At 40.0% G+C, this 22,232-nt stretch overlaps 1 protein-coding gene across 2 annotated transcripts in view; it reads left to right on the top strand.

Annotated features, from left to right (window-relative positions):
- Positions 1-7,886: 7,886 nt before the first annotated feature.
- ADCY3 (adenylate cyclase 3) overlaps positions 7,887-22,232 on the top strand; it is a 107,791-nt gene continuing 93,445 nt past the window's right edge. Inside the window, exons 1-2 of one of the 2 annotated variants that reach the window (XM_074288369.1) lie at positions 7,887-8,863; positions 9,517-10,411. In XM_074288369.1, coding sequence (XP_074144470.1) covers positions 9,737-10,411 — 675 coding nt within the window. In that variant the 5' untranslated portion in view covers positions 7,887-8,863; positions 9,517-9,736. The remainder of the gene's footprint in view (positions 8,864-9,516; positions 10,412-22,232) is intronic. The other variant, XM_074288370.1, reaches the window with a different exon arrangement.

The following is a 22,232-nucleotide window of genomic DNA, read 5'->3' on the forward strand; positions in this document are numbered from 1 at the left end:
CTTCGCAGAGAGGCCCCTTTGGGCAAATGAAGGGACAGAAACAGCACTGTGCTTTGTCTGATGCAATGAGGCAGTAATAAATTAGGAGACAAATGAAGGAGGCCTGGGAGTTTGAGGAGGAAGCACGTAATTCAAGGTAGTGATGGCAGTCTGTCATAGCAAGAGGAGTTAGAAATAGTCATTCCACTATTTGTACTCTCAGATCCAGAGTAGGCACATGATGAGAAGGTATGACCTGCAGTTACAGTAGCTCTCCAATACCAACTCTGTCATAGAGGCGAGATATGACTATTTCCCAGATGCTTTTCAGAATTGGGGAATCCCTCCCTATCTCAGAGTAACTATAACCTATGGACCAGGGTCCCCCTCTAAGAACTCTGGGCTCCCATAAATTGGGGCCAATTCTGAGGACCTGACCATAAAAGGGTCAGTTTCTTTCCTCAGTTCTAATGTATTCCTCTTACCTAATGTATTTCATGGGATCCTCTGAAAATGTTCATGGTAAAGTACATGTGAGGAACAGGGTCTTCAGCTCATGCAAAAGCAGAGAGATCAGGTACAAGATGTTTTTTTTTATTTCACCCCCACAGATAATGTATAAGATGCAAAGGATTTGCTTTATGAAGTCCATGCAGGAGCATGACAAATGGATTCCTTCTCTGGCAGCCCCACAAAGAGTGTTTACTTTCTAGGGAGGAATCTAATAAGTTGAGGGCTTTGTGTGTTTCTGAATCTCTTCATAAAGCAAATCCTCAGTTTCCTTATCTGTATACTGAATAAACTCAGTAAGAGGGTTCCTTTTAGTTTTAAATTTATGATTTTGTGAACATTTAGATATGTTATCTTTGAGGCAACTTAGGACAATTAAAAATCTTGACTGATCCATTAGCAAATCATTTAATTTCAGGGAAATATATGCAATACATCATACAATGCTTTGTACATAGTAGCCCTTGATAAAGGTGCTGAGTGAATAAAGACAGTGACAGGTGACGTGGCTTCCATGCCTTAAGGAAAATTATAACAGCTAAAATATTGAAAATACTTTATATATGCTTTCTTATTTGCTCATTTGAAGTGATTTGAGTCAGGTTGCTCAAGTGTAAAGGTAGAAATGACAAGTTGTGGCAACAGATTGTCTATGTCGCTCTAGTGAGAGAAAAAGTTCATTACTATCAGTTACTTCTTATTTACAAAGTAGACATTAGAAAAATCAAACAAATACATAGAATAAATTAGACATTGCTTCTTTAAGATCTTCAGGGTATCAATCATGGGATATAGGAAAGCAGCAACTCTCCTGAATAATAATAATTTTAGTGGCAACTTCCACTAAAGTATTTCATTCTAAAAACTTGGAGAATGGAGCCAATGTGTATATTCATATTGTGGTTGGTATCTGAAAGCATCAGGATCTCTTCTTTGTCCCCATTATACTATACTTTGAATTATATTATTTGTTGTATGTATGTGTATATATATATATATATATATATATATATATATATATATATATATATATATATACGTATAGTATATATATTTTATGTTGTATATATGTTGTATCTTATTCTATCCATCTTCACATCTAAGTAGACTGTAAACATTTTAAGTCAAGATCTGTGTAATAATAAAACTCTTTGTATTGTGTATAACTAGTACATAGTAAGGACTTAATAAATATTTCATGAATTTGCATTTGCACATAATTTATATCATATGTGTGTGTGTGAGGTCCTTGAAAGCTGAGACTGTTTTGTCTTTATAATCCCAATGTTTACTTTTGTACATGGCAAATAGTATGTGTTTAATAAATATTTGTTAATTGATGGATAGACACTCATTTACCATCAAAATATTTCCAATTACTTCTTGTCCTTCCTCTTTTCTCCAGGGAAATTTTCTGTTACTACTTCTTTTCACCAGTATTCTAATTTTATAACTTTCTCAAGCCATGTCATCCCTATCCAAGTTTAGAGGGAACATTGGTGGAGGCTACATCTAGTTTCCAGTCTTGAGATTAGCATAGGCCAAAATTATCAGAGAAGACTTCATGACAGAGGAAGAACTTGCCCAGGAAATAGAGGAATGGAACCTTGAAATATAAATTTAATTAGAATAGTCAGAGGAGATGAGAAAGAACAACCCAGATTAGATGGGGAGAGAGAGGGAGAAGAGGAAGCAATGTTACAGGGCTAAGCAGTGGTAGGAAAACAATAGTCTGGTAAGTGGAAGATATCTATTGAGGAATAGTGGGGAATAAAGTTGGATATGAAAGGTTGGGACATGTTGGAGGAAGGTCTTGTCTATATTAAATGAGGATTTATTAATCATCTAGTATGTGCTGAGCACATATTAAATGCTGGAAATATAAGAAAGGTAACCCCACCCCTAATCCCCCCAATCAGTCCCTGTTCTCTTGGAGTTGACAGTCTAATGTAGGAGATAACTTTCAAACAGCAATACATAAACAAAACATGGAGGATAAATTGGAGATCATCTCAGAAGGAAGACATTAAAATCAAGGAGGCTTGATAAAGGCTTTTTAGAAAAGGTGGGACTTTAGATGAGATTTGAAGAAAACCAGGAGGAAGGACAACATCCCAGGTACGGGGTATAACTAGTGAAAATTGATGTGATATAGGAAAGCAATTTCTAGTTTCAAATAATGTATTTGGAGTTCAGCACCAAATAGGGAATTGGATATAGGTACCAAATGGTGGAGTTAGGTCATGTGAAGAACTCACAATGGCTATTCTCTTTGGCAAAAGGTAGGTTTATTTAGGAGAGGAAGTTATAGACAAAATGAAGAGATATAATAGACACCATAAATGGTAAATAGGAAATAGAGTTGGGAGAGCATATAATTTAGCAAAAAAAAAAAAAAAAAGGGTTTTTTTTTTTTAAATAATTATCAATGGAAAAGACAAGTTCCTTAGTGGAACTCATAATTAAGCAGGAAAAAGAATTTACTCCATAAAGCCAGAGTATGTCCTTAATTGACAGGTTAAATCTATAGAGGAGTTTAGCACCCTAAAGAATTAGTTACCAGAAGGAGAAAGAATAGAGATGTGGAGTAGCTGGGGAATGAGACGAGAGGCACATTGTGGTGTGAGGAAGAAGATGGGGAATGATACCATGAAGTAGAGTGCTGAGGTTAGCATAACTCAAAGAGATTTAGCAAAGATGGCATGAACCTTGGGCAGATTTATAGGGGAAATTTAACCTCAAGAGTGTGACATAACTTGGATTTCTGACTGGATAACTTCCACAGAGGTTGATCCCTATTAGTGCCCTTCCCTGCTCCCCTCAGGGAGTAGTTCCATCAATTTTCTCTGCCAGCCTCACCTAGTTGAAAAATGCCCAGATTTGGAAGATGAGTGTCTTGTTCAAGCAGCAGCAATGAGGGCTGTGTTGTTAGATCACAGAGTATGTTGGTGAGGGGATTTAGAGGAGAAGAAAGTGTAAGAAGATTAGAAAGGTAGGAAGAGGCCAGGTTATGAAATTATAAAATTAAATTATTAAATTTCAAATAGAGGATTTTATATTTGATCCTGGAGGTAAGAGAGAGCCAGTGGAATTTAATGAATATGGGGTGATATGGTCAGACCTGGACTTTGAAAAGATCAGTTTGACAACTGAGTGGAAAATGCACTGGAAGGAGGAGATTTGAGGTAGAGAAACCATTTATTAGACTATTATAATAGTCTCCAGATGAGGTGAACATGTTTCAGGATACTAGCAGTGTCTGAAGAGAGAAGGGACATATACAAGAGATATTGTGAAGGTAGAAACAACAGAACTTGACAATTGTCGGATATGGGGTTGAGAGAGTGAGGAGTCAAAGACAACATGTAGGTTTCCAGCCTGAGTGCCTGGAAGTATAGTGGTACCCTTGATAGTAACAGGGAAGTTAGGAAGAGAAGAGGAATATTTTATAATGCTTTTATTGTAAATATTTTTTTCTCCGGATTCTACTAATTTCATTTTTTATCAGCTTATATAAGTTTTTAAACTTATTTCTCTTTATGATATTGATGTAATGGTATAAATTATTCTTCTGTCTCTGTTGGATCTCACTGTATCCATTCATAAAATTCTTCCCGTATTGTTTTAACAACAACCAAAAAAAAAAAAGGAGTATTTTAGGGAAAGACTTAAGTTCAAGTTTTGAACAAATTGAGTTTCAGAGATCTAATAAGAAAGTTATATATAAGATAAAAAGGAAGCTAGTGAGAAAATACTTAGTTGTTCTTGACAAGTTCAAGTCACAAGACTTCACTAAATTAAAACCCAAAATACTGAAATTAAAAACAGAATAAAACAAAAGCCAAACTAGCAGATGTGATTACTGTCCATTGTCAGTATGGAAAACTATAAGCAAAAGAAGAGGTCCTTCAGAAATGGAAGGGGAAAATGTTCTGATTTTCAAATAAGGAAGGAAAACTAAAACTATATATATTGACTTCCATTCCTAGGAAAATTCTTGAATATGCTTGTAATGGGGAGAGGGAGTAGGGTATATCACTGGCTAATGAAGGTCCGGTCCTCGTAACATTTGAAGGCATTCTCTTTCTGCTGCCAATCCAACATGTAGGAATTTTGGATGTAAGTCTTAATTATGATGATTTAGGAATTTGTACTGTGTAATGAAAAGCCTTTTAACTGTCAATAGATGGAAGTATTAACGACTGGGGAAGCATGGGGTGGGAACTGAGTTTGTCATGCAAAAGGATGGACATTCCTTTCCCTTGCCCATTTGGTGTTTTTCCTTCCTGACAAGTGAGGTAAGAGTTGTAAGCGGCTGGTTGGGGGAGGGACACTTGTCCTGCCTCCTGCCTGGTTACTACTATGTGTGTGTGAACACATGGCTCTCTGGTTTCTTCTGTGATTTTTTTCCTAATCCTAGTAGGATAAATATTCTGAGGGGATAGTGCCAGATGACTGGGACTCAGGAGATCCATGGAAGCTATTACCAACAACTAAATGCCAGCAAAGGAATGGTTGGTAAATAGCTAAAAAAGGAAAACAGTGATCGCAAGTAGATATGTATGGCTTTAGCAAGAACAAGGCATTTCTTTATTATCAGAATTACTAGATTGATAGATAAATGGCATACCATAGATATAATTTACCAAGATCTTATCATTATGTCATTTATTTTGGACAATTTGGTAGTGGTTGAATGCCAGGATCCAAAGAATAGTTATTTATGGTTCACTGTCAGTTTGAAGGAAATCTCCAGGGGAGTGCAATGAGGATCTCACCCTGGCTCTCTTGTTGAATTTTATCAGAGACTTAGCTAGGAGGAATGAAAAAGTCAGGATACATGATAGACTAAGACATTGGGCCAAGTCAGGTAAGATGGAATTTGATAGGTATAAAAGTAAGATCTTGAACTTGGGTTCAGATAATCAATTTCGCAAGATAAGGGAGTTGTGGGACCATTTAAGACTGAATTGGAGTTCATTTAGGTCTGATTTCACTGTTTGTGAACCTGAATGGGATTTTCTTGGCAAAAATACTGCCGTGGTTGGCCATTTCCTTCTCCAGTAGATTAAGGAAAACGGGTTAAGTGACCTTCCCAGTGTCACATAGCTAGTGGATATCTGAGATCTTTCTGATTCCAGGTCCAATACATTGAGCCATATAGGTGGAAGCAGACTAAGGAAGTCCTAATTCAATTGTACTCCGACCTGCTCAGGCTACATTGGATCTAGTTCTAGGTATTACATTTTAGGAAGGACATGGATAAGTTGGTACATGACCAATGAAGGGCAATCAGGAAAGTGACAAAGCTCAAGATCACCGATGAGGATGGATGGTTAGCCTAGGAGTGGAATAGGTATGGGGAGGAATGGGATAGTTCTGAGAAGCTATCAAATAGACTAATCTGCTTGGCCCCAGAGAGCAGAACTAGGAGTGAAAGGTAAAAGTTACAGAAATAAATTTAAACTTGATATCAGGGAAAATTTCCTAATAGTTACTAAGTATCCAAATATGTAGGGTTGTGGAATTCCATTCACAAGAAATTTTCAACTGGAAATTTAGTACTTGTTGGGGAATGACTGAATAATTTATGGTACAAGAGTGCAACAGAATGTTATTATTCTATAAGAATGATGAGCAAGGTAATTTCAGAAAAGCCCAGAAAACTAACTGATACTGAGTGAAGTGAACAGAACCAAAAGGATACTATACACAGTAACAACAAGATTATGTAATGATCAACTATAATGGACTTGGCTCTTCTCAATAGTGCTGTGATTCAAGACAATTCCAATACACTTGGGATGGAAAATGTCATTTGAATCCAGAGAAAGAACTATGGAAACTGAATGTGAATCAAAGCAGAGTATTATCACTTTTTTGTTTTTTCTTTCTCATATTTTCCCCCTTTTGGTCTGATTTTTCTTGCACAACAGAACAAAGGTAGAAATATGTTTAAAAGAATTGCATGTATTTAACCTGTATCAGATTACTTGATGTCTTGGGCTTGGGGGAAGAAAGGAGAAAAATGTCTTGCAAAAATGAATGTTGAAATTAATCTTTATATGTATTTGGAAAAATAAAATACTATCAAAAATAAAAAAGAGATGTTCAAGTAAAAGGCTGGGTGGTCATCCATGTCTTGTTCAGCTATAGATAGGACAAGATGGACTTAATCCATTTGAGGGTCTGTGATATGTAGGGAGGTTCATTCTCCAACTAGTCTCATGCTAGTATTCTAACTGAATGAAACCTTTCTAGTTTGGTAGGACCTAACGGAGCCTTCTCTCTGCCTTCACATCCTCCTCTCTCCCTTCTTCCTCCTTCTCCTTTGAGTTCAGAAGTGGGGGAGGGGTTAAAAGTTCAGAAAAAAAGGGACTACTAGGGAAAGTTGGTGACTAAGAGCAGAGAAATTAAATCTCCTCTAAAACAACTAGCTGGCAAGGTGGATATGAATACAGAAGGTGATCAGTCTGAGAACTGGAGACCTTGGGGGGTCAGTAGATACAACTGGAGATGTTTCATCTAGAGGATCAGGAAATGGTTTTGATGGAAATCATTGATACTGAACGTATTGTCATGGGAAATAGGGATAGATGTGCTTAGGTAGAGAATCCGGAGGATAGGACCAGGAGGAAAGAGCAGTTTTCCTCAATAGAATTTAATCTTTTTTGAGGGCAGGTACTGTTTAGTTTTCTGTCTTAGTATCTTCAGTATCTACCTGGCATTTGATGAATTGAATTGAATTGAAGTATAAAGACAGATTCCCACTCCGCAGAAAAGGGGGGGGATCACCCTACCTCCCCAAATCAAAACACAACCTTTCCTTTTATATATCTTTTTCCCATTAAAATACAAACTTTTGAGAAGAGGGATTCTTTTCTACTTGTATTTGTATTCCTAGAGTCTTGCGTCTATTAAACCATTACTAAATAGTTATTGATTATTAACTAGAGCGAGTTTTCAGGAAGGGGAAATAAGTTTCTTGTCGCTGAAGGGCTTCAAACGGGTTGGATGACCCCTTGTGGGAAATGTTAATAATGTAGATAGTTTTCATGATTGGGGTATGAGCTCTTCCTCTTTTTTTCTTCTTCACATTCTTTTCCTCTTCTCTTTCTCATTCTTTTCTCTTCGCTCCTACTCTTTTTTTCTTCTCTGGTATTTTTTCCCTCTTTTTTTCCTCCTATTCGTTCTTGCCTCTTCTTTATTGCTCTTCTCTTCCTCCTCCCCTTTTCTTCTTTCCCCCTTTTTGCTCCTCTTTCATCTCCACTTATGTCAAGCTTACCAGGGTCCCCAGGTCTGCGGATTCTCTTCTCTCTGCCCCAAACTCTGTGGCTTGCTCTTAGGAGGGAGGGGACTGGCTCCTCCCCTGGCCCCTGGAGAACCTCCTCCCGGCAGTCTCCCAGGGACTATCTCCTAGCTTTGGAAGGAAAAGAGGAGGGACGGAAGAACCACTGTCAGGGAGGGGAAAGAAAGAGAGAAGGAGGAAAGAAAGGAAAGAAAACAACCCCAGCAGGGTGGGGAGAGCGGGGAGCAGGGGCCGGACTCTGTCTGTTGTTCCGGGGGCCCGGCACGCCAGGCGCCGAGCTCCGAGGCTCTCCCCGTCTCCGCCGGCGCTGGATGCGGGTGGCTCCCCGCAGGCGTGCGGGGGCGGGAGCGGCGGCGCGGAGAGGAGCAGGAAGAGCGAGGGGCCGCTGCCTCGGGAGCCAGGGGGAGCTTGGGAGCGGCCAGCCGGCCGGGGCTGGGGGCGGCCGCCGAGGATGCTAGCCGGCCCTCCGGGTCTCCGGCTGCGTTTCCTACGCCTCTCCGCGGAAGGAGGCCCCCGGCTGAGCCCCTCGCTGGGGAAGCCCCGCAGCGCCCGCTAGAGAGGGAAGGCGGGCGGCGGGCGGGCGGGCAGGGTCCGGCAGTGGAGGAGCCCGGGCGGCTGTGCCAGCGCCGTGAGAAGCCAGCTCCGGGAGGGCAGAGCTCCCCTCCAGCGCCGGCGAACAGCCCCGCGAGCGCTGCGAGACAGCGGCGGCTGCCGCGCTTGGCTGCTTCCCCTGGATTTTCCATCCTCCTCCTTCGCCGTTACCGCCTCCTTCTTCCTCCTTCCTCCTGCGGCTGGGCGCATCTGGATGCTGAGGGACAGTCCCGACCTCCTTCCAGCCAGAGCCCAGCAGCCGAGCTCTGTAGGGTGGGATCTGCTGCCTAGCTCCGGTGCGCTGCCGGCGGGGATGGAGGCGGCTGCCCGGCGCGGAGGAGTGTACGGATAAGCGGTCTCCCCGAGCTCTAGGGACCCCCGGCTTTCCTCCCTCAGCCCTGCAGATCCTGCAACCCTGACGGGAGACAGCGTGGGGAATTGAGCTGTGGGGGCTCTTCCCCTCACCTCTCACAGGTAAATAGAGGAAAGAAACCCCAGAAGGAGGTGGGTGGAAGGGCCCACCTTCTTCCTCGTCCTGCTGGGGAGGAGAGGCTTAGAGATCAGCAGGGAAAATCAGACAGAGACAGAGAGCTGACCTGGGCAGGCTGTAAAGGGGTGTGTAGCTATGCCCTCTCACTCCCAGTCCGGGCTGGGAGGAGGCACAAGGGGCAGAAGGAGAAGGTGGGATTCTCAGGGGGTGCCTTGTTTCTCTCCTTTTCCCTTCACCTCCTTCCCACCAAACACATTTTATTTCAAATCCTTAAGGTTTGGGCCTGGAGTGAATTTAATAGGTAAAGGAAAGAGGGGCAGAGCTTTAAAGAGAGAGAAAGATACCCAGTGCTTTACAAAGACTAGGCACTTAAGATGGATTAACTGAATTGAAGGCCAGAGGAATTGAAATGCTAGTGGAGAGAGAGGTTGCCAGGCCTGTGGAAGAGACAGGGAGGGGAGACTGTGTGTGTGACTGAAAGGGTGTGGGTGGGTAAGGTTTGTTTCTGCAGCCTCTTGCAGTGGAGAGTTTGCACTGGGCTTGGGGGATGGAAGGGTCAACAGGGAGGAATCATGAATAACAAGCAGGAGACAGGGGAGTGCAGGAGGACCCTTTCTCTTATCAATGTCTTTTGAAGTTTCAGAGGAGCCAGTCCCACCTGCTGCTCAGAAGCCTCAAATCAACGTCTGTTCCAGTTGGCAAAAGGCAGCTCTTCAGCCTCAGACAAGAAAAAGCCTTTGGAAAATCATCTGCAGGCCTGATGGGATCCTGGTAGGACAGGCCAACTGGAAGAACCTTCCACCTCTTGCTCTCCTTTCCAATTCTCCGAGTAGACCTGAGGTTAACCACCTGACAGAATGGCCAAGAACCAGGGCTTCTCGGAGCCCGAGTACTCGGCCGAACAGTCGGCGGAGTACTCGGTCAGCTTGCCTTCGGATCCCGATCGGGCAGGTGGCCGGACCCATGAAATCTCCGTCAGGAACACGGGGTCCTGCCTCTGCCTGCCCCGCTTCATGCGCTTGACTTTCATCCCGGAGTCTCTGGAGAATCTGTACCAGACTTATTTCAAGAGGCAGCGCCACGAGACCCTCCTGGTTCTGGTGATCTTCGCTGCCCTCTTCGATTGCTATGTGGTGATTATGTGTGCCGTGGTCTATTCCAGTGACAAGCTGGCTCCCATCGTGGTGGCCGGGGTGGGGCTGCTGCTGGACATCATCCTCTTTGTCCTCTGTAAGAAGGGCCTTCTCCCAGACAGAGTCAGCAGGAAGGTGGTCCCCTATCTGCTCTGGCTGCTGATCACGGCCCAGATCTTCTCTTACCTCGGTCTGAACTTTGCTCGCTCCCATGCGGCCAGTGACACGGTGGGCTGGCAGGCCTTCTTCGTCTTCTCCTTTTTCATCACGCTGCCCCTCAATCTCACTCCCATCGTGCTCATCTCAGTGGTCTCCTGCTGCATCCATACTCTGGTGCTGGGGGTCACTGTTGCCCAGCAGCAGCAGGAGCAGTTGGATGGCATTGGGTTACTAAGGGAGGTAAGTGTCTGCCCCTCACTCCCTACCCTTTCTCTGGGCAGAGCTGGGCCAAGGCATTTGAGCACCCAAGCTGAGGATGGAAAATGGTATCCTCTACGTGGTTCTCTCCATCAGTGGTTTGAAGTTGTTGATTTAATCAATTTATTAAGTGCAAGGCATTTTAACTCCCTCATTGAAATACCTATGTGCCATAGAGAGTAAATTTTTCTGACTTTAAAAATACTGTATATATGTTTAGTAAGAGGGAGTATGGCGGAGTAGGTCTTGGAGCCAAGAAAACCTGGGTTCAAGTCTTGCAACTGACACATTCTAATTGTGTGACTCTGGGCAAGTCAGGTAACTTCTCAGTACGTTCAGACAACTTTCTAAGAGTCTTTCAGACAAGGGTCTGCTCTATATTGGTAAAAGGAGTTTCTCCTCTGGAAGGTCTCTATTCTGATGAAATAGTAATTTTGATCCCTTGTTCCCTCTTCCCACTAAAAAAAAAAAATGTCCTTTTTTATTTGTTTATTTTTGGTGTTATTTTGGATTTGTGACTTCGTCATTGTGGAAACTCCCACTCCCAATGTAGATCAGCAACCCAAAGTTTATAGTCTTAGAGAAATGTCTGGAATCTTGAGGGGTTGTATGACTCATGCAGGGTCACACAGCTGGTAGGTATCAAAAACTGGACTTGAACCTATGTCTCTCTCTGTTTCACCACTCATCTCCCTTGTATTTATTTCTGCCCCTCTTTTCTTTACCTATTTTTTGTTTCTTCTCACATAAAACGTCCTTGCTAGCTTTATCTAGCTAGCTAGAGTGATGATTCTGTCTAGAGCCTTCCCTTCCCTGTAGAGGAGGTGACTGTTTTGAGGATGGGCAGCTGAGGTTTCTCACCATTGCTCTGAAGTCTGAAAGGGATCTGAAGAAACTCCAAAGTTTCCAGCAGAAAGAAGAGATATTCCTTTCCTGCTGTCACAGTGGTTTACAGCTTCAGTAGCACTGACCACCATATCTTTCAATTCCTAATGCTAAAAGTGGGCAAAGTTGGGTCTCTGGGATGTTCCATTTCCGCATGCCAGAATAAGGGTTTTGTCTCTCCCCTCCGTTGGTCAGTACTTTCCAGTATCTTCCATCTTATTTCACTCATGCTTAGAACTCTCTCAGATCTGCCTACAGGCTTCCCTAGCTTCCTTCAGATCTCACCTGAAATCCTACCTTCTGCAAGAAACCTCTCATAGTCCTCCTTCACACTTGTACCTTCCCTAGAATCTTTAGTTTACTCTGTCTACATCTTATTTGTTTGCATGTTGTCTCCCCTACTAGATTGTGAGTTCCTTGAAATCAGGGACTGTTTCTTGTCTTGATATCCCCAGCTCTTGGCACAGTGCCTGGCACATAGTAGGCTGATACCAGGTTCCTGAGTAGCCTCCCATTGGAGTATTTGACTTTCCATTAGAAGCACTCTCTGAAATACCAAGTCTATACCTTCATGTGCAGTTTCTAGTTGTCTTTGAGTTGCCTTGTTTGGGGAACCCCAGAGAGAGAACGACCAAGGCCCATTAGAGATCAGCAATCCCTGAACAAACCAGATCATGAGGATGGAAGAACATGCTAAAGGCCAGCTTTGGAGTCAAGATCTGGGCTCAGATTCTGACATTCATCTGACAAATGCTACCTGCATGAAAGTGGGCAAATCAGAGATTGTGCAAGAAATGACTTTAGAGATTATCTAGTCTAATATAGATGAGGAAATTGAGATCCAAAGCATCTAAATTCTGGGAGTCACCAGCTAGCAAGTTTTCAATGCAGGACTTGAACTATGATTCAGTGGCTCAGTTGCTCTCAAGCTAGGTTTCAAGGTAGTTAAATTATATTGTTTTAAAAGATGAGAAAACATCATATTATATTTCAGAAATATTTTAAAGTCAAGAGATGGGTTCTAAAACAAATGATTTTAGAGAATTCAATAAAGCCATTATAGTGTAATACATAGTGTTTTACCTAGAGTCACCAGGGTTCAGATGCTACCTTTGGTATGTATTGACTATATGACCATCAGTAAGACACCAATCCTCTTGGAGTCTCAGCTCTCTGAGACTATCAATTAATACTGGCTATAACCTGAGAAATGTACAGATCAGTGAATCACTTAAATATCAAGTATAGTTAAGGGCCTGCTATGTATCAGGTTTTTCTGGACAATGGCTTGGATAGGGGAAATGGGAAAACTTTTGACCCATTAAGAGACATGGGCAGCTTCCGTTACCTGGACTGCTCTGGGTTATGGATGTTGGTGACTGTCCCTCCCCAATCACGATTTGAGGAAAAGTTCCATCCAGGCTTCACTTTACTCCTGACTCTCTAGTCATTGCTTTCCAATGGCCTCCTCACAGCCTCTTCAGCCACCTCTTCCTCTCCATCACTTCTCCCTCCAGTTTTGGAAGCATAAACATAATCAGATCAACTCTGCCACTGTTCCTGAATAGCATGTGTCAATCTATTCTCTCACCATTCTTGTAACTTTCTGAATATCCCTGAACAAAATTCCCTGGCTATTATTGCAGCTTGTTTCCCCCATTAGAATGTAAAATCATTGAAGATAAGAGCTGCCTTTGCTTTTTGTATTTGTATCCCCAGTGCTTGGCACATAACTGCTTAATAAATGCTTTTTATTAATTAATTACCCAATTAATTCATTTAGAAACCTTCAGAAAAAGGATGCCATCTAGGAGACAACAAAGATTGTGAGTCAGGAAAACTGGGCTGCTGAGGATAGAAATATGAAGATGAAGAGAAGTCAATAAATAGGAATCTAGGAAGCTTTCTAAGCTGAAGAAAAGGAAGAAACAAGACTAAATTTCAGTTTCCTCGTATGTAAAGTGAGGGGACTGAATTAGATAATCCTAAAAGTCCCTGAAAGTTAATGAAAGAGAAGGATATGACACCTTTACATCAAAATAATGCTAAAAATTTCGGAGGGAAGGGATCCCGGAGTGATAGGTAATATAGTAGGCAGTATGATGGTGACCTAGGTTGGGAAGCAGTCCCAAAATGGATTTCTCATAGCCCTACTGAGAACAATACTAAAATACACAGATGACCACAGTCTGATTTTCCTTTTTGGTGATTTATATTTTAAAGTTCTAGTGATGTATTTTGTTTTTATATTACATTTACAGATTGCCCCCACTCCATAGAGGCTTCCTGTAATCAAATAAACAGTTAAATACATCAAAAAATATATTGACTTCATCTGAAAGGGTATGCAATATAACACATCTATAGTATGTCCCCACCTCTTTATTTAAAACTAAAAAAAATCTGTTTTCTATCTATCTCTTTCTTCCTTGAAAAAATGAGAAAAGAAAGATAAATTCCTGTGCATAGTCAAGCAAAACAAATACCCTCCATTGGTTAATTGCAATTATATATATATATATATATATATATATATATATATATATATATATATATATATATATATGTGTGTGTGTGTGTGTGTGTGTGTGTGTGTGTGTGTGTGTGTGTGTATTTAATTTTGCATGCTAAAATCTATCATCTCTGTAATTTGAGAGTGTTTCATCATCTATTTTCTGAAATTGTGGATAACCATTATAATGTAGTTCTTTTAACATTCAAGTTGTTTTATTCAAAGTTTGTTCTAGATCTGCTCATTTCATTCTTCATCAGTTTGTCTTCAAAGTTGTTCATTTTTAGAATATCAGTGTTATAGTATAAATTATTCTTGTAGTCCTTCTCACTTAACTCTATAACAGTTCATATAAATCTTTCCATGTCTCTTTGATATAATTTATTTCCTCATTTCTTAAAGCCCAATAGTATTCTATCACATTCATATAGCATAATTTATTTAGCCAATTTCAACTGATGGATATCCCTTTAGTTTCTGATTTTTTTGCCACTACAAAAAGAGGAACTATAAATATTTTACATATAAGATTTTTTCCTATTTCTTTGATCTTTTTTGGTTTAGCTGTATACCTAGCAGTATGACAGTCAGAGGATATGTACTATTTAGTAACTTTTTGTGTACAATTACAAAATACTTTTCAGAATGGTTGTATTCATTAACAGTTCATATTTGCTCACAACCCTTCCAACATTGAACATTTTCTTTTTTGTCACTCTAATAGTGTGAGAAGGAATCTGAGAATTGATTTAATTTGAATTTCTCTAATGATTTGGAACTTTTTTTTTCATTTGGCTATACATAGACTGGGTTTCTTCCTATGACAACTTCCTCTTCTCCTTAAACCCTGTGTCAGCTGGGGAATGGCTCTTATTTTTTATAAATGTGAATCAGTTCCTTAATGTAATCTTAGAAATGAGAGGATTATCAGAGCAACTTACCACAAACATTTTTCCCAGTTAATTTTTTTCTCTTTTCATCTTACCTACCTTGCATTTTTTTTCATGTAAAAACTTTAAAATTTTATTTTTTCCAGGTTATCAATTTTATTTTCTGTTACTCACTCTATCTCCTGTTTGGTTACAAATTTTTCTTCTCTCCATAGATCTTGTAGGAATTATTTCCCATGTTTTCCCTGGATAGCTCTGGGTTAAACCATTTCCTTAAGTAATAAATGTGGTCCAGTGAAGTCTAAAAGAACTTAGAGCCTTATGATAGGCCAAGAAAGCCTCCCTGTTCTTCAGGAGAGATTGCTCAGGATCTCTTGCAGGTAATGTACTAGGAGAACTTTAGCTGGTTTTGCTCTATGGCTTAAATTACTAGGCATATTATCTTTTGTACATACCTATTGTGTATAGTGAAAAATATCCTGGAGTAAGGATAGATATAATACGCGGAAGATAAGGAGAAAGAAAAACTGAATTAGGTGTCGGAAGACTTGTCTTTACTAGACTTGAGACCTTGGACAATTTGGTTAATGAATCTGAACCTCAGTTTCCTCATCTAGGAAATGGATGTAATAACAAAGTCCCTACTACCCCACAAGATCTAATAATAATAGTTGACATTTATATAGCATTTAAGGTTTATAAATTGTTTTACATTTTTTTCATACATATGCATTGTTTTTGGTTCTTTTGAGGAAGAAGGGAGGTGTAATGGAATGTTTCTTGACTTAGAGGATAAGAACCAGGAATTAAATCTTAGCCCATCTTTAGTCATCTGTGAAATGAGGGGATTTTTTTGACCCCTTAAAATTCCTTCCAGCTACAGATCGGTGATCCTCATAACAATCCTATGAGGGTGTAAGTACCATACAAATATATTGTCATTCATGTTTTATAATTGGGGAAACTATGGCTGAGGCACAGTTATAATAATAATATTAGCTAATAGTATTTAGAACTAAGTACCAGGTACTATTATTATCTCCTTTGATCTATACAACAATCCTGCAAGGGAGATGCCATTATTATCTCCATTTTACAGATAAGGAAACTAAGGCAAACGGTTAAGTGACTTGCCCAGGGTCACACAGCTAGTGTCTGAGGCTAGATTGGACTCAGCTCCTCCTGACTCTAGATGCTGCTCTATCTGCTATACCACCTAGCTGTTCTTATCTATTATATGTCAGAAGGGGGATTTCATTTCAGGTCTTTCCTGATTCCATATCCAAAGTGGTGATCACTATACCAAGCTGCCACCAATAAGATAATGTATGGGGGACACCCTTTATAAAGCAAAGTGCCATGCAAACAATCCCTAACACAAACAGTCCCTAATACAAACAGACATTGGCTCATAGAGACCTAGAGATTTCATCTAATTTTACAGATGAGGAAACTGAGGTCCAGGGAGGTTCTGAGTCACACAGACAATAAATAAGAATAGGATTTGAACCCAGTTCTTTGGACTCTGGAGTCTGTGCTTTTCTGTAGAAAAGCAAAAACTCAGTTATATGGCAAGCTTAACCACCTGGAATACAGGCAAGGAAAACCATTGATCATGAAAGAAAGATGTCACAAACCCTATATATTAAAGCCCCATATATTAAAACCCACATCTATTCATAGAAGAGCCCCTTTTATTTATTTTAAGTAGGATAGTGTGGTGGAAAGCATTGGCTTTCCATATTGGCTGTGGAGCCAGACTTGAATTCAAATCCCAGACCTTCCATTTTGTCATTTTTATTTGAAAAGTGAGGGATTTGGATTAGGTGACTTCCCAGGTCCCTTCTAAACCCAAATCTGGGTTCCTGGGCACATTTCCAAGGAACTTTTTCATTGTCTCCAAACTCACAGATTCTAAACAATAAATTAGAAGGGATAGAGCTTCTTGGAGGCACGCTCTCACAGACAGAAGAGAGGTCAGCCTGACTTTGAGACAAAAAAAACCTAGAAAACAACCCTGGGAGATTCAAAAAGCTCGACTGGGCCATTAAGGGTGGGGACAAATAATACTTAATGTCTCAAAGATATCTCTGGGGCATCACTGTATTTTAGCCCTATCCAATGGCAACTCATAAGCAAGACCCAGAGCCATCAAGGAAGGATCCAAGGTGGTTAGAAGCATCCATTTAAGAAGGCAGGGACGGAAGGGGGTGTATTATACATTTAAGAAAGAATTCCATTAAAGTAGTTAAGATAAAAGTTTAGGCACTTAAATGGCTAAGTTTCAGTTGTGTGGAAAATTGATTTAATAATAGGAGATGGGATTGGGAAGTGCAGAAAGATGGAGAAAAGGAGCTGAGAACTCACTTCACATAGCCCAATTCTTCTGAGGAAAGAAGGAGGTTGAGAATAAATGAGAGGCAGTGTGGTGCAATGGATAGAGGGCCAGCCTCAGGATGACTTGGATTCTCAAGTATTACCTCTGATCAATGATCCTGGGCAAGTCACTTCACTTTGAAGGGTCTCTGATAAAATTATAGAATTCTAGAACAATTGATTGGACTTTGGTTCCAGTAGTTCCTTATTCCAGTGAAATCTCAGGTCCAAAAGCCCTCCCCCCACAAAATATTTTAAATTGACTTTGTACAACAGAGTCTCACTAAGTATATATTCTTTATCCATTTGAAACTCCTTATTAAGACCTCTCAATTTTTTTTTCTCCATATCATAGATAAGAGTTAGAAGGAACTCTAGAAATTTTCTAGCCCAAATAGTTTTATTTTACAAATGCGGAAACTGAGGCTCATAGAAAGTGACATGTTGACCAAAGTCACACAGTAAGTAGCAGAACAAATAATTTCAACTTCTTCAGCCTCTTCCTATGGGTTATAACCCTTGTTTTAATACAGAGCCAAAGAATCTCTAATTGGAAGAGATACTAGAAATTATCTCTTCTAACCAACCTCCACATTTCAAAGATAAAGAAAGGCTAAATAACTTTATTAAGGTCACATAGCTAAGTGGCTGAGCCAGTGTCAGATCCCAAGAGCTGGGGAATGAAAGACGCCCACTCCCTTGATGGAGCTGGATATATATACTACTGGACTATCAAAATGGGGGCTATGGATCAGCTAGGTTTTTAGGGCCTTTAAATGACTCTATTATCTACCAGCAAACCATGGGGCACTTCAGTAGATCACTGAGAGGACTATCAGGGCAGAGAATCTGGAGGCCAAGTGATACTCCCTAAAGCCAACAAGTCAAGCTTTTTCAGACATAGGGGTACCTCAGTGTAGTGGGGAAAGTCTTCAACTCGTGGACTCCTACCCACCGTATTTGGGGCCTTCATTATCTTGGCTCTTTTTTCTCAGCTGCCATTTCTCCACTTGTTAGATAATTATTGCTGGTACAGGTGATAAAGGATGGCCTGTTAGGTAATGAACAGGGAAGTGGATGGGATAAAACACTTCTCATTATAAATTATGATTTTTCCCCATTAAATTTAAGACCTGTCATTTCATTAGATTTAGGCAATTCTCAAATGGAAAACACCCTCCACTGCAGATCCTCTTCTGGAAATGCCTGTATTATCACACTTTCAATTTTTCTTATTTCAAATAATGGCCTCCAGCCCTCACCTTATACCTAGAAATGTATTCCATCAGTCTTTTGGACAATCTTCCCCTTGATGGGCTGCCTTATGAGGTAGTGAATACCCTTTTACTGGACACATTCAAGCAAAGATTGGAATGCTATAGACAGGGGTGCTGTTAAAAGGTTCTCTGCCTTATCAATCAATCAGCAATCACTTATTAAATACCTACTATGGCACTAGAAGAAAAAAAACTGAAAGATTTTCTACTCTTGTGAAGCCTTTGTTTTATTGGGGGAATAGTACATACCTATATAAGGTCATATAAACTAGGTGCACAATAAAGAATAATTTGGGGGAACATCAGCAACTGGAGTGGGGAAGAATCAGGAAAAGCTTCCTATGAGAGGTGAGCCTTAAAAGAAGTGAGGGAGTCTAAGGTTAAAGGATGAGGAAGGACATTCTAGGCATGGGGAACAATCTATCCAAAAGTGTGATGATGGAAGAAAGTATCCTTCCTTCCTCCATCGGGATCTAGTGACTTGTACAGGGTCATATAGCACAAAAATATTAAGTGTCTCAGGTTGAATTTGAACTCAGGTCCTCCTGGTTTCAGGCCTGGTGTTCTATCCACGGTACCATTTAGCTGTCCAGTCACGTTTCTTAATGAAGACAACATTGTCGGTTCTGGAGAGAGCAATTTCAGTTGAGGGATGAGGTCAGAAGTGAGACTGCAAAATTGTGTAGTTGGTTGGATTTGTTGATCTCTCAGTATTCTTGCAACCCAAAATGATTCACCTCATGAAGCCGGGAACATTCCCCTGGATTCCCAAGAAGGGAAGCTGAGGCCCTGAGGAACAAGGTGAGAGCTCCCATGCAGCAGTGGAAGAAAGAATGAGAGCTGAGAGGGTCAGCATTCCCTAATTCGGATTAGTTTATTAGACATTTTCTCATCCCTTAAAGAAACTAATATGACCCCATGGAATTTGACAATTGGAGGAAAAGGTCTGTAAATATTATAGTTTTGGAACCTGCAGAGATCTTTCTTTTATTATGCTACCTTCTTCTTTCAGAGCAGGAAAACTGTTTCTAGCTTATCTAATCCAGCTCTATCTTCTTAAACATTACTCCCCTTCATATGCTCTGGTCCAGCTACACTGGCCTCTCTATTACTTACACATGACCCTCTTGCCTTTACATTGGCTCAACTTTTTGCTTGGAATTCTCTCTCTTCTTACCTCTATTTCTTGGAATCTCTGGGTTCCTTCATAGGACCTTCTTTGTGCATGAGGATTTTTCTGCTTTCTTCTATCCCAAACTTATCTCCAGCTGCTAGTCCCCTTCTCTCCAAAGTTACCATATACTTTATATGTATTTTGTATATTCTACCTCTTCCCTCAGGTAAGTTCCTTCAGAATAGATAGGGACTATTTCATTTGTCTTTTTATTCTCAGCATCTAATACAGAATCTAGCACATAGTAGGTATTTAGTCAGTGATCGATTCATTGATTTATTGAATTTGAGGGCCAAGTTATCCTATTGAAAAATGACAAGTATAGCATCTGTACCAAGGATTAGGGAAAAAATCAGGCTATGTGTAGATTGAGATTGATTGTGGCATCCTACAGGGATGACAGAGGAAGCTCCTAAGGTAAGCCTATGTACAGAGCCACTTCTCTCTTTTGGGGCTTTTCTTGAAAAACATAATCAATGGATAATTAACTCTACGTTCAAGACATGCAAGCTGATACCTATAGATGAGATCAACCATTACCACACCTTGTAATTATAGCTAAGAACCTCTCAGCTTTGTTATATGTGCTTTTAGGAATCAGATTTAGCATAAAATGTGTTGAATTAGGATTTTTTTCCTGAAATAATCATCCTAAACTTTGAATTTTGGAAGTAATTTACTGAGATTACACCTCATATGTCCTAGGAAACAGCCTCTTAAAATATAGTCAATTTAATTGTTTTTTTTGGATGCATAACAACAGTTTGGTGCAGGTGGAAAGGATGCTTGATTTAGAGTTAGAGTATCTAATTTGGATAAATGAATGAACCACAAGCATTTATTAAATGCCTATTATGTGCCAGCCTCAAAAATGAAACAGTCCCTACTCTAAAAATTCTATGAATGGCCTGGATCATTATTGATTCTAGATTGAGTTTGTTAAGGCACTTTGATATCACAAAAGTGATGAAATGGATGGAATGCTGGGCCTGGTGCATGAATATTTGAGCTCAAATTTAGCTCTGTACACCTCAGTTTCCTCTATTATAAAATGGGAATAATAACAGCACCTACCATTCAGGGTTGTTGCAAGGTAGGTGCTGTTATTATTCCTATTTTACAATAGAGGAAACTGAGGTTTGTTGTTGTTGTGAGAATCAAATGAAAGAATATTTTTTAAAAAGCCTTAAGTGCAATACCTGGCACACAATAGGCATCATATAAATGCTTATTCCCTTTTCTTCCCCTCCTTTTCTCCCTTCCTCTCCATCCTAGTTGCAGGAATGTTCCAGTCATTAGAAAAGACATATTTCCCATTATAATTTAATAAATTGGCATTCTGGTTTTAAATTAGTCTCTCATGAATTTGGTTATAATGATTCAATCACCCGGAGCCTGTTCAACCTTGGATGGCCTGATTAAATTGAGGTCACAAACCTGCCAACACTGAGGACCAGGCTCTTACTGATGGTGTTTTCACTAAGGCACAGCCCTGATGTAAAGAGTTAGCTGGCTTAAAACTGACTTTAAAATTTCTTGAAATTTCTTAGAGCTTTCCCTTTCCCCCAGCATTCTCTAATACATATATACACATATATTTGCATAAATATATATATCTGTATATATACATTTCCATATATATAAATGTATATATACACACCAAATGTCCATAGATTTGGACATGAGTTCACTATACACAGGGTCATAGGTCTAGAACTGGGAGAATTCTCAAAGGCCATTTTATAGATAAGGATCCTGAGCTCTAGATTCAGACATTTTTTGCCCCAAATGATAACAGATACAGTAAAAGACAGAGCTGGATTCACACCCAGGTTCTGTGTCAGCATTCCACTACCTGGATGGGTACCTGTTATATCTCACCCTATCAATATCTCCCCTAGTACAAAATAAACTTTTCGTGGCCAATAACTGTCATTTTAGCCTTTGTATTTTCAGCAGCCTGGCACACAATTTGTATTTAATTATGTTTTTGAATGAATTTATATTGATCTGTCTAGAATTTCCTTGTGAACTATAGCAGAATCCTAGGACTATTTTTAAAAGTTCAGAATTTAATTCAATTTAGCCAAGTTATTTCTTTGTATTTGTTGGGGAGGGGAGGGGCATGGGAAATGGGATTTTTTAATGAAAAAAAGGAAATTTATTAAGAAATAGATTTTTTTAAAAAAATGATTTTTTTTTTGACATTAAGGAGATGGGGGAACAAATCCCCTTCATTAAAAATCATAGATTGTGGATTCCATATACCAAGGTGATATCCTAGGGGTATCTTTGTTGGAGATTATGAGAAATTGAGAGATTTAAGAAATGGGGGAGGGAGAAATCTGAGGAAGAATTGTCAGGTGTATGGCATGATTGGAGAGAAGCAGGAGCAGAGACTGAAAACCGGCTCAGGATATGGTATATGACACAGCTGCAGCCCAGTCTCATCAAGGCTCATTCCTAGACTCCCCTAATGCACAGACAGAAAAAAACACCAGTCATCTTAAATATCCATAGCATACAGCCAGTCAAGTCAAGTCAACAAACCTGCAATGTGTTAGGCATTGGGCTAAGCCCTGAGTATACAAAGAAAGGCAAAAAATAATTTCTGCCCTGTTTAATGAGAGACAATATGCAACAACTGTATAAAAACAAATCCATTACATATGTGTATATAAAATATGTG

Source organism: Sminthopsis crassicaudata, chromosome 2, assembly GCF_048593235.1.
Source record: "Sminthopsis crassicaudata isolate SCR6 chromosome 2, ASM4859323v1, whole genome shotgun sequence".
In the NCBI taxonomy this organism is placed as follows: Eukaryota; Metazoa; Chordata; class Mammalia; order Dasyuromorphia; family Dasyuridae; genus Sminthopsis; species Sminthopsis crassicaudata.